Here is a 12,286-nt window from a genome sequence, read left to right as displayed (position 1 = left end):
ATGAAAATAAAAAAATTAGTCAGGCGTGGTGGTGCCCGCCTGTAATCCCAGCTACTCAGGAGGCTGAGGCAGGAGAATCACTTAAATCTGGGAGGCGGAGGTTGCCGTGAGCTGAGATTGCACCACTGCACTCCAGCCTGGGCAACAGAGTGAGACTCCATCTCAAAAAAAAGAAAAAAAAGAATGAACTCCAGATCAGAGGTACATGTAGTGGGGGCCACTTTGGGGATGCCTGGGGAGGAGGCTCCTCAGAGAAGAGCAAGGGACCCTCAGTCGTCTAGGGTCTGGGCCCCAGCATGTGAGAGAGAGTGACCTCCTCCCGGGGACAGAGGCCGGACCTGGCGAAATTCAGTTTGATTGACACGGTTTTTATGGTGCTCCTTTCCTCATTTCCCGCGAAAATTATTCCTTTTGGGATATTTTGTTTGGATGCCTTGTTTTTGCCCATTGGGACCCCCTCTGCAGATGCCCGGAATTATGTGACTGCTGGTTCCTGTAGCTGTCCTGACCATCAGGTAAAGTTCCCCCAGGGACCAGCTTGTCTTCCTTCTCAGCCTGTCCAGTACATACCACAGTATGGCCCAGAATAATTGCCAGTGAAGATTTACTGAATGAATCTTAGAGGACATGAGCCTGAAACCATCTGTGCTCCTGATTAGAAAATGTCCCTTGTTACCTTCAAGGCTGGTTTCCAGAGAGAAGTAATTAAAATCCTGCCTGTATTGTCCTTTCTTTTCCAGTAAGAGTGAACATTTGTGCAACATTAATGGAGAGTACGTCTGCAATCTCTATCAAACTCCCACCTGCACCTCCACTGTGACTCAGCAATCCCACCCTGGATCATCAGGTGTGCACGCGGGCCCAAACACTGAGGGCCAAGTGTGCTCTCTGCTTCATTATTTGTGACAGCATGAAAACAGCAACCAAGCAGAAAGCAACTCACGCTCATTAATAAGAGAAGTGGTTAGATGGATTATAATGCACACAAAATGGCATATTAAGAAATTATAAACGATTGCATTTCTGTTCACTTCATGTTATGCAGACATGAATAAGAACCACCGCTAAGCGGGACGTGCGTGGGGACCACGGCTAAGCGGGACGTGCGTGGGAAGCACCGCTAAGCGGGACGTGCGTGGGAAGCACCGCTAAGTGGTCCGTTCCAGGTACTGGGCATGCATATGGTGTGACACACAGGATATGAAAAAGCACAGGCACATGTGGGATCACAGGCTCTAAATACACACACACCCACACATTATCATAAATGCAATAAACACACATGGTAACACACTATCTTATGATATATACACACATGGCCGCACACCATCTTACATGCCATATACACATGTGCCCACACGCTACCGTATATGCTGTGCACGCAGTCGCCCACCCGCTACCGTATATGCTGTGCGCGCAGCCGCCCACCCGCTACCGTATATGCTGTGCGCGCAGCCGCCCACCCGCTACCGTATATGCTGTGCGCGCAGCCGCCCACCCGCTACCGTATATGCTGTGCGCGCAGCCGCCCACCCGCTACCGTATATGCTGTGCGCGCAGCCGCCCACCCGCTACCGTATATGCTGTGCGCGCAGCCGCCCACCCGCTACCGTATATGCTGTGCGCGCAGCCGCCCACCCGCTACCGTATATGCTGTGCGCGCAGCCGCCCACCCGCTACCGTATATGCTGTGCGCGCAGCCGCCCACCCGCTACCGTATATGCTGTATATACGGCTGCCACACACTACTGTATATGCCATATATATGTGTGCTCAGATAATTTCCAGTGGGATTCACAGGACATTCACACTGTTACCCCAGGGAATAGGACAAAAGAAACAGACTTTCACGTTTTATTTTATAATATTCTGTTTCACATTTTAAATAGCACTTAGTTTCATAAAAAATGTAAAAACCTTTTCTAAAACTTACCTGTATGGGGAAACATGGGTTTTGGTTCTCACAAGTCACCTGGCAGTCAGCCCCTCCTGCGAAGGCAGCCTTGCTGGTGCTCTGCGGTGTGAACGCGATGTCATGGTCGATATATTGTCCCCATGCTATTAGGAGGTCAGAATAGTGGTCATCGTCTGTGACAACCTCGTTTGAAACTTGAATGACCTGTCTTGTCACCTCCCGGACCTGGGTGGGAAGAGACCATGGGTCAGGACCTAGGAGGGCCCCACTGTAGCAGAAAGATGACCCTTTGGGATCATGCGCTTCCTGGTGTGGTTCTTGTCCACAGAACTGCAGGTGCTCCTAGGAGAGCTGTGCTCTGGAGTTAGGGCAGGAGGAGCATGAACTTTGAAGACAGACGCCACTGGGCTCGAATACCTGCTGATTTGTGGCGGCTTGAAGGCCTGGCGTTAACTTCCCTCAGCCCTCGTTTCCTCATCTATAAATTAATATGGAAAGGTTGAGCTTTCAGGGTTGTTGTGGGATTAAGAGAAGAGTCATTTACAAAATAGCCAGGCTTTGGGATGGTTGATTCCATGTTGCAGAGGGCAGAGCCTCCAGCCACAGGCCCTGGAACCTGAGGGAGTTTGCCTGGTTGGATTTCCACATGGGGCAGGAGCTGGGACTCCCTTTCCCTTCTCCACCCACACATCTGTTGCTGTCATGTTTGAGGCCATTCTGCCAGGGCCTCTGGAGAGCAGACAGCTGGCTTCCCCGTCTCACAGGTCAGGTCAGATGGAGAGGAATCTGTTCTGGATGGATCTTACCCTGAGCCTCTCCTATCTGATGTGGATGATTTCCATGACGAGATTTGGATTGGGTTTTGGACCTAGAGTTGGTGCTGTAATGGGATGGGATTTGGGGGAGTCTTGCGATGCCTGTGGACTAGGTATGAATCTTGGGGGGTCAGTGGGTCAGCAAAACGCCTCCCACCATCCACTCGCTAATCCTTGGAGCCTGCAGTTGCAATTACATGAAAGGTCGTGAGACGAGGAGACTGTCCTGGGTCTCCGTGAGTGTCCAATCTGGTCACGTGGGTCCTTAAAGTCGGAGGCCCTCTCCTGACAACAGGTGGAGATGTGACTCTAAACAAAGGCACAGAGACAGACAATGTTGCTGGCTTTGAAGGGGGGGCCATGAGCCAGGGGATGTGGGCACTTCCAGAAGCTGGAAATCTCCAGGAAAGGGATTCTCCCCTGAAGGCCCCAGAAGGAACCAGCCTTGTGACACCTTGATTTGAGCCCAGTGAGACATCAGACACTGATCACGAAACTGGAAGAGGATGTTAGGTTGGTTTCAGCCACTAAAGTTGGAGTAATTTGTCACAGCTCAGTAGGAAACTAACACAATATTTAAGGACTTGAACTCTGATTTTTCTCAGTAGTGAAATAACTCTTAGCAAACATGGGTTTATAGAATCACAGTCTTATAATACTGAGAGTTCAAAAGCCTCAGGGGTTGGACTGCTGTACTGCTGAGCCTGGGGTGGGTAAGACAGTGCTATCCCATTTTAGGGATTGTCCAACTGAGGCCAAGAAGGCAAGTAACTTGCAGAAAGTCCATGCGAGCAGAGCGTGAACCCAGTGAACCCAATCCCCTCGTCCCTGCTGCTGGGAGCACCAAGCCGCCCTGAGCGACTCAGACTCCAGCTCTTTCCAGGGCTGCTCACAGCTTCTGGGAACACTGAGCCCTATTCCTATGCTGGCTTTCACAGGAGAACGCTGTGCTGCTGTGTCTGTCCACGGCTGGTCTGAGTCAGACCTGAGTCCTACCGCCTGCACTCTTTGGGCCGAAGAGAACATCCACTGCAGTATTTCTGGATAATTTTATCACTGAACATGCACAAGAGCAAACAGACTGAACTGAATAGTTACATTGCAAGCAAAATGACCCATTTTCTGACCAAAGAGACCAGTCAGTTCTACTAGGCTATGACTGTTCAGCAAATAAACTCACCTCTGGGAGCAAGGTGGTTATCTTTACATAAATGAGTGTGTTGATGAACTAATCATCATCTTTGGGTGTACCTAGCCCACGTGATGAATAAAGGCACTTACCTGAAAGCACTGAAGTGATTTTCAGGAGACAAATGTGAGGGTTGAGAAAACCTAATTTAAATCTGCAGGGCTCCACTCACTAAGAGACTTTAGTCTCCCTGAGCCTTGGCTCCTAAGCCACAGGGCAGAGACAGCGATTGCTACATCAAAGGGAGGCTGGGGGGATCTGAAGGAACTGCAGGCGACACCCAGCACGAGCAAGAGCCCAGTAAGAGGCTGCCTCCCTCCCTCAGCATCACAGAGCCCAGTCAGTCCAGGGTAGCAGCATCTGAGTACCTACCGGGGGCAAGGGGAACCCGTGGTGTAAGAAGCCAGGGTTCCAGCCTCGGGGCTGACTGAAGCCGTCCTCGTAGACTGGAGGGAGCCATCGAGCCAGGGCTGTGTTGGCGGCTCCCCAGCTGGGGTGGTCTCTGCAGAGACAAACATATGGATGTGTTTGAGATGGGGAAGCGGAACACAGAAGCAGCGAGTCCCGGATACAAGGTGCCATTCTCAGGGAGAGTAAGCGGGGCCTCTCAGGAGGCCCAGGTCACGGCTGGCTTCAAGGGAGCTCCTCCCAGAGCCTCGGTTCCCGCAGGCACGCACTCCTGGGCTGGGCACATGTGGCTGCAGGGCGCCTTCCCACTCCCTTTCAGGAAGTTTCTCCTCCTGTTTTCCCAAGGAGGGTCTCCCACCCTTCTAGAATGTACCAGGGGCAGTTCTCTGGAGGACAGAAGCTTCTGGTACTCAAAACAAAGAGGTCATTTGAAATCCTGTGGCATAAAATATCCTTTAATCAAACCACCATGAAGCCACCAGGTCTCCCGCCTGTGCTGGCCCTGTGCGAGCGTCCAGACGAACTTGCCGGAACTGAGGAATCGCTGGAGTTCTCTGACTTCAGAAGCGAGATGGTTGTCAAAGGAATCATTAATACATGAATTTGAAATAAAAATAAAATAAGTAAAATAAGTTAGAAATACACTTAAGTCTTTCCCGAGAGAGAGAGAGAAAGCTGTGGTTGGCTGTTTGGTTTGGATGAGAATGGATTCGGCCCACAGGGTGGACGGCGAAGTTTCCCGTGAGCAGGCTCATCTGCACTTTCGTCCTGGTGGTCAAAATACATTCTGGCAAAAATGCATTTGATACTTTACAAGGTAAAGGTGTGTTGAATCTTTTGATTTCACACCTACTCAGGAGTGTGCTGCGTTAAGCAAGGCCCCCCTCCGTGGAAGGGGTGCAGGCACGATTGACAGCCACTTGACATGTCTTGGAGCATTTTCTGGAAATTGAGAAAATAAAAGACTAGAGATTGGTAACTGATCCTTGTACAAATCAGGTGTTTTCCAATATTTTGTTTAAAAATTTGGAGGACACTGTTATGGAATTGTTTGCCAATACATGAATAAAAATAATTTTAATGATAGCTCATTATCTGTTCATTTTCTTCTGTATCTCAGAAGGAGTTTTGAGGGCCAGATGGCATTCCCGTGACAAAGCTTTTCCCAGCGACCAGTCGCAGGTTCCTAGGCACCTTCTGTCTGCAAAGGTAGGAGTCATCACGGGGTTGCTGCCGAGCTCTGTCATCCACAGCAGGCAGGGCAGCCGTGTAATTCCAAACCCAAGTGGAGTGCTTTTGAGGAGACAGGAGCGCGACTAGATATTAATAACTTTGCTGGGATAGGAGGCATAAAAAGGAACAATCTCAGGTAACCAGGATGCACGGCCCCTTGGCCAACAGGTGACGGTCACAGACTGATGAAGGGACTAACCGAAACCCCACCCATCTCATCAATAAACTAATTCCAATTAATATTTATCTCTATGCATAAAAATTATCAACACTCGTCATATATCCACGCGGATTAAATAGTGTTCCAACAACGTGTAAAAAATAACTCAATCTTGAAGAAAACGATGAACACTGAGACCCTTGTGCTCACTGAAGAGTCTAAATATGAAATTTAAATTTATGAGATATAAAAATGTAACATACAAGTAAAAATTCAAATATATTCATGCATGATAAGACTATATGAATGTGAATATGTAAATGAATGCACCAAATATGTAACATGAACGTAAATATCTGTAGAGCATATGTAAAGAATATGTGAAAAATATTAAAAATAAAGGACTTTCAGTGATAAAATATTTTACATTTGGAAGAAAATGGCTCAATTTACAAGGCATAAATTATTCTGGATTTGGAAGAAAATATGAGGGAATTAGAATATAAAAAATCAATTCAAAGAGCAAAAAAAATAGAATTTTTTGTTGTAATTCAGTAGGCTCCTTCGTTACGGTTCGGTTTGGTCTAACACGGTAATGACATCGGGGTTCCACTGGCATTCGTCGGTCAAGGCGGTGTGGAAATAACCCGCTCTGGGGTTCTGTGTGTGGTGGCTGCGCGTGAGTCTGCAGAGGTGGAGGGTGCATCATGGCAGCTGGCAGTGGAAGGCTTTGCAAGGCACGTGGCGAAAGCGCCGGGCGTGATTAGGATGTAGGCTTTAAAATCCCTTCATGAATCCGCTGTGTACACACTCAGAAAACACAAGGAGTGAAGTCTGCAAGGATCATGACAAGATAAGTAACTTTTAAAACCTTTGGCATGCTGGGGGATATAAATATTCAAAACTCAGTCGTTTTGTCTCTGAGTTACCATCGCCTTTATGCTTATAACGTCACTTAGTCGTTCGTATTAAACTCACTGATTTAGATGTTCTGCACAGGAACGAAAGGACCAAGCTTCTGTCAGGAGCTGTTTGTAACCTGGGCAACGTTTGTGAAGGCAAGATCCGTTTTGTCCTTGAGGTAGACTGGAGAGCTGAGACTCTTCCGGTCCAAAAGTCTCCAAGGCGGCCATGCAGCTCCTGGCCTTAGGGGAGAGGAGCTGTGTTCTTTTACTGTCAGGTACCTGCTGCTTCACCTAGGGCACATCTGAGGATGAGTGGTCAGCGACGGCCCGAGGCCTGGGGACATGGTTGTGTGTGTCCCTGGGGACCGCAAAGGGAGAACAGTTCTATTATTAACACTTCATCAGTCTCCAGCGCTCACTTTGCAAAACTGTTTGGGAGAGGAATGCATGTAATTAGCTGCAACACGTCAGCATCTGAAGATCGGAAAGTGCTTTCATAAAGTGTTCGGATTCTTGATGGTCGGTCTGTCATTACTGAAATTCCATAAAGTGTGACTCATAGGGAGGTGCTAGGTCACTCAATTAAAAACAATGAAATGTTAATTTAACTGCTTAAGCCGTGATTTTCTTTGCTTTGCTTTTTTTATTGCTGATTGGCTTTTATATTCCAGCAGTTCACGAGGACATTACAACAGCCCAAGAGCACTCAGATGTTTGCCGTGGCCTCTCCGCAAATGTGTCACCCGACCTTGACGGTCAGCAGGTCAGCAGGACTGAGAAGGTCCCTCGGAGATGCTGGTTGGCTCCTGCTGGAACAACCCTTTCCTTTTGGGACCCTAATGCGCCCCAATGTTCCTTCATTGGATCTGGATTAACGGCAGCATCAGAAAAAGGCTCACAAAGCTGACAAAATGAGCAAAGAGAAACGCTTCTGGAGGAGAGTTTTATGAGGGAGACAGGTCTGTGCCCCCGCCGAGGTTCCAAGTCACTCTGATTTTGGGACCCTGGCTCCCCTCTCCCAGGCACCGGGCACTGTAGACTTCGTGATTTCTGAATTCCAAAGAGAAAGGAAATTCTAAACTTCCGGCTTGAAGAGCGCTTGAGAGTAAAGCTGTGGATGGATGCAGGGAGGACGCACAGGTCCATGTGTTTTCCAGGTGTGTCCAGTAACCTCACACGGACACGCTCAGGCCGGAGGTGTGTGTCACCCATGAGAAGAAGCACGCAGCCACGCAGTGTGATGCCCTGGAGAGAAACCGCCGAAGAAGTCAGCTTTCCACTTCTGTGGCCACACCTCTTCCTCAGCTGGGCGGCGCGGGACGTGGGACGAGGGTGTTTGCTTCTCTGTTGTGGGGCGCTCACCCAGGAGCTGCCGATCCGTATCGGGGGTGCTCGCCCAGGAGCCGCCGACACCCTGCAGTCCTGCTGGCCCCGGGGCCAGAAGTCTGAGGACACTCAGCTGTGATTTTTCACATCTCTGGCTGGAGCTACTTGATTGAAGGCCGTTAAGACCGGTCAGTTTTCGAGCTGTGATTGTCACCAGCACAGTCCCTGAGGGACATTCGAGCCCTCAGAGGAAAACCCTTCAGAAGATGCAAATGCTTTCTATATCGCATGAGCTCAGCATTTTCCAAAAACTTTGAAAACCTTGTTCATTCTGGTGTCATTTATACCCATGGTATGTTCTGCAATTTCATAAGACATCAAGGTCAACTCCACCTCTTTTTTTCTTAAAGACTAATACATTTATTTGAGTCAAAGGTATTTCTTGTTTTTTTTTACTTCAAGTGTCAATATTGCTAAATGGTCTCTTAGTGCCACCTATGAATTTCAAAGTGTAACTTAAACTCTTAACAGACACACATTTGTTGTTTAACAAACCGTTTCAAGCAGTTTAACTTTCAGTCCATAGGTACTTCTAAAAAGGAGATGACTGTGTCAAGGAGTTTCATTCCAGTAAAACGCCATAAGGTCTCACCCTGCGGAATCATTTCATAAACTAGGTCAAAATGTGAAAGAAAAACCAAGTGAGAGGGAAAAAGTGACTGTGAGTGTGACTTCAAGGCAAATATGTAGAAAAAAAGCGGCTGTCAGACTAGTAGGTGTCCTTAACGCAATGAATTTGGATGGGAGATCCAACATTTAATGTGTATTTTTGATTATTTTTAGGGAAACGACTATAGAGAATTATATACCAAGTTACATAGCAAATTATATATTAAACCCAGGTAAATCTTAAGGGTTCTTCCAATAACTTACATGCATATATCAAATTTTTCCTTCAGACTTGACCACTTCCCCCGAGAACTGTTCATGGTGAAATTTCAGGCTGTACTGGGCAGGACGTGAGCTGCATGGAAGAGGCTTACTGCAGGATTGCCACTGTGAATGAAGGTGGCTTTGTGGTCCCTGGTGGGATCGCTTCCTGCAGCCCACAGCATCCGTGCCACGTTCTCTGTGCGTCCAGGAAGGAGGCACATTTGGCGAGCCGGGCTTCAGGGGAACCAAGTCCCGGCTGGAGTCGGTCCTGGCTGGATGGAACTTTCATCAGTGACCTGGCTCCATCTGGCATCGAGGGTGTGAGTGACCTCCAGAGCCAGCTCCTTCAGAGCTCACCACTCACTCAGTGCTTTTCCTGAGCCGTGAAAACATTTGCTCTAACTCTGTGGTGCAGTGATATTCCCAGATCAGTCCGTTTCCAGCCATTACATTGCAGGAGCCTTCAACAACTGCTCTCATGGAAAAAGCACATTGGACTGTTTATGACATTCTGTGGTCAATGCCACGGCCAGGAGCCAGGAGTCCGATGCTGAGGAGTGGCTGAGGGTGACAGTCGCCGTAACTCTTACGATGCCCGGCTGTGGGCGGCGTGCAAGGAGCCTGACAAGTGCTGCCTTTCAAACCAAAACAACCCTCCCAGGTGGGTATTCTTCCCAGTTACAGATGAGGAAGGGGAAGGCTCTGAGGATGAAGCCAGTCACGGAAGTGACTCGGGCGGGGAAGGGAGCCGCTGACCCTCGGGTCACGGGAGGGCTCAGCAGAGGCTCAGGGAAGAGGAAAGGAGGTGGGTGTGATGTCTGTGAGCCCAGCCGATGCGTGCAGGAGCCGCGTGGACCCAGGAAGATGCAGACCACAGGCCTGGCTTCCATGCGTGGCTGGAGGGAGTCCATGAGTGTCCACGTCTGTGAGCAGGTACAACACAAATGCACGGCTGCAGGCAGGGCACAGCATGCCGCCTCCTGGAAACCTCTGGAGGCAGAAGTGGCCCGTCTCCAATCCCGGGCTCCTCCCAGGTGAGGTGGGACCCCTGCACTGTCAGACAGGAGGGGCTGAAGCCGGCCTCTCTTCCTGCTGGACAGGACCCTGTGTGGCTTCTGCCACCTGCGCCCCAGGGCAGTTCTGCCCCAACGAGGCGTGCTGATGTCCGCTGGGTCCCTGTCGCTTAAAGAGGAGTGTGACTGATTGTCTAACTCATGCTCTCTCCCTCCCTCTCATAATTATAAACACAATGGTAAGAGTCTGGCAGTCCTTGCCCGCACACATATGGCTACCCGATTCATGAGACAGGCACTGGTGAGGTTCATTGGGTAAAGTATGGTTCTGAATAAATTAAATATCACATACATATGCTTTCACACACACCCATCTATACATATATATACACACGCCTCTATAAATACAGACCTCTGCCTTTGTTACAGATACACACACACACACACACACACACACACTCACACACCGCTGCCTATATATACAGGCCTCTATATACACACACACCTATAGATACTGTCAATGAAGGGTCAAGCTCTGTAACACAGTTGAAGAGATTTACTCTGAGCCAAATATGAGTGACCAATGGCCAATGGCACAGCCCTCAGCAGATCCTGGGAACATGTGTCCAAGGTGGTTGAGGCACAGCTTAGTTTTATACATTTTAGGGAGAAATGGGACATCAATCAAAGACATGTAAGATGGACATTGGTTCAGTCCAGAAAGGCGGGACAACTGGAAGCCGGGCTTCCAGGTCAAAGGTAGATTCAAAAATTTTCTAATTGGCAATTTTTTGAAAGAGTTAAGTTATTGTCTAAGGACTTAGGAATGTGTGGGTGGAGACACGGGGTTGTTGTGGACACCAAGGTTTCATCTTGCAGGTGAAGTCTCCAGGCAGCAGGGTTGAGAGAGAATCGATTGCAAATGTTTGTTTTCACAGTTAACAAGTCTTTTCAGCAGTAATTCCCAAATGGAGGGGGTGTAATGAGGCACGTCTGACCTCCCTCTTCCGACATCATGCTCTGAATTAGTTTTTCAGGTTAGCTTTGGAACGCCCTTGCTGAGATGAGAGGTCAATTCAGATGATCAGGGGACTTAGAATTTTATTTTTGGTTTACAATACAAACAAACACACACACACAGACACACATATCTTTGTTGCCACCTCATATGTTGCACAAAAGATTAAATGAGATGAATCACAGATCTAAATGTGACATGCAAACAGTAATGTTTTCCAGAGAAAACACAAGAAAAATATCTTCACATCCTTCAGAGAAAGCAAGATTCTTAAACACAACAAAAGAAGTTTTCTTGACATGAAATAAGCAATTGATAAATGGGACTTCATTAAAAATATAAACAACTTTTCTTTGAAAGACAGCATAGAGAGTGGAAAGGTCAATCTCAGCTGGGAGAAGATATTTGTAAAACATATTTCTCACTAAAGACATATTTAGAAAATCTGAGCATCTATAAATCAAAAAAGACCCATGAAAAATGGAAAAAATGTTTGAACTGGCACATCCCCAAAAAGCGTCTTGAAATGGCCAGTGAAATGTAAAGTTAAACCACAGGAAATGCCACCTTCCCCTCAAGAAGGGCTAAATGAAAGGGCTCACAGTGACAGGGATTGGTGAGGGCTGTGGGGCTCTTACACTTTGCTCCTGGGAATGCAGATGGGAGCAGCCACTGACCAGTGCTCAGCAGAGAGGTGCCCATGCCTCCCCTGTCTACCTCAGCAAGCCAGGAGCAACTAAAGTCCCACGGTGAGTGGAGGTGGAGAAGCCAGGCCCAGTAATTACTATCTAACTTCCTTCCTAGAAAAGCCGGCTCAGGAAAAACCAGCTATGGTGATGAAGATCAAAACAGTGGTCACCTCTGGGGAGGCCTCAAAATCTGGGAGGGGCCGGAAGGCAGCCTCTGGGGTGTAAAGTCCTCCATCCGCATATGGGGGTTCAGGCCCTTAGGAGACTCGGCTACCTGTGCCTCCGGATTCACCCCCAGCCCTGAGTAAGTTGTACCCCAATTTAACAGTAGCAGTCTATTCACAGCCACTATGGCGGCGATGGATTCTATCCACTGTGCCACTTTTGTGAGACACAGAACTTTACTGCAGTAGTTCCTCAGATCAAAACTCAATTTTTGTTTGTTTGTTGGTTTGTCTGTTTGTTTGTTTTAGAGATGAGGTCTTGCCTTGTTGCCCAGGCTGGTCTTGAGCTCCTGGGCTCAAGTGATCCCCCAACTTCAGCCTCCCAAAGTGCTGGGATTACAGGCATGAGCCACCACGCCCAGCAGGAAATAGTGCAATTTTTCAAAGATAAATTACACCTCGTCAAGAATCAAGACTCACAGAATCTTTGAAGAAAGCGGCTTCCAAGGCAGACATTA

The 12,286-nt window shown here is 48.3% G+C and overlaps 1 protein-coding gene across 4 annotated transcripts in view; it reads right to left on the bottom strand.

Moving 5' to 3' along the window:
- The window catches only part of TPO (thyroid peroxidase), a 94,118-nt gene that overhangs the window by 59,574 nt on the left and 22,258 nt on the right, over nt 1-12,286 (bottom strand). For all 4 annotated transcript variants that reach the window (XM_064363797.1, XM_064363798.1, XM_064363799.1 and 1 more), the window contains exons 5-6: nt 4,292-4,421; nt 1,934-2,140 (exon numbers count right to left, since the gene is read on the bottom strand). In XM_064363797.1, coding sequence (XP_064219867.1) covers nt 1,934-2,140; nt 4,292-4,421 — 337 coding nt within the window. The remainder of the gene's footprint in view (nt 1-1,933; nt 2,141-4,291; nt 4,422-12,286) is intronic.

The sequence above is a fragment of the Aotus nancymaae genome, unplaced genomic scaffold (genome assembly GCF_030222135.1).
Source record: "Aotus nancymaae isolate 86718 unplaced genomic scaffold, 86718_ANA_hifiasm-v0.15.2.pri h1tg000057l, whole genome shotgun sequence".
Taxonomy (NCBI): domain Eukaryota; kingdom Metazoa; phylum Chordata; class Mammalia; order Primates; family Aotidae; genus Aotus; species Aotus nancymaae.
This window is presented reverse-complemented; position numbering and strand designations above follow the sequence as displayed.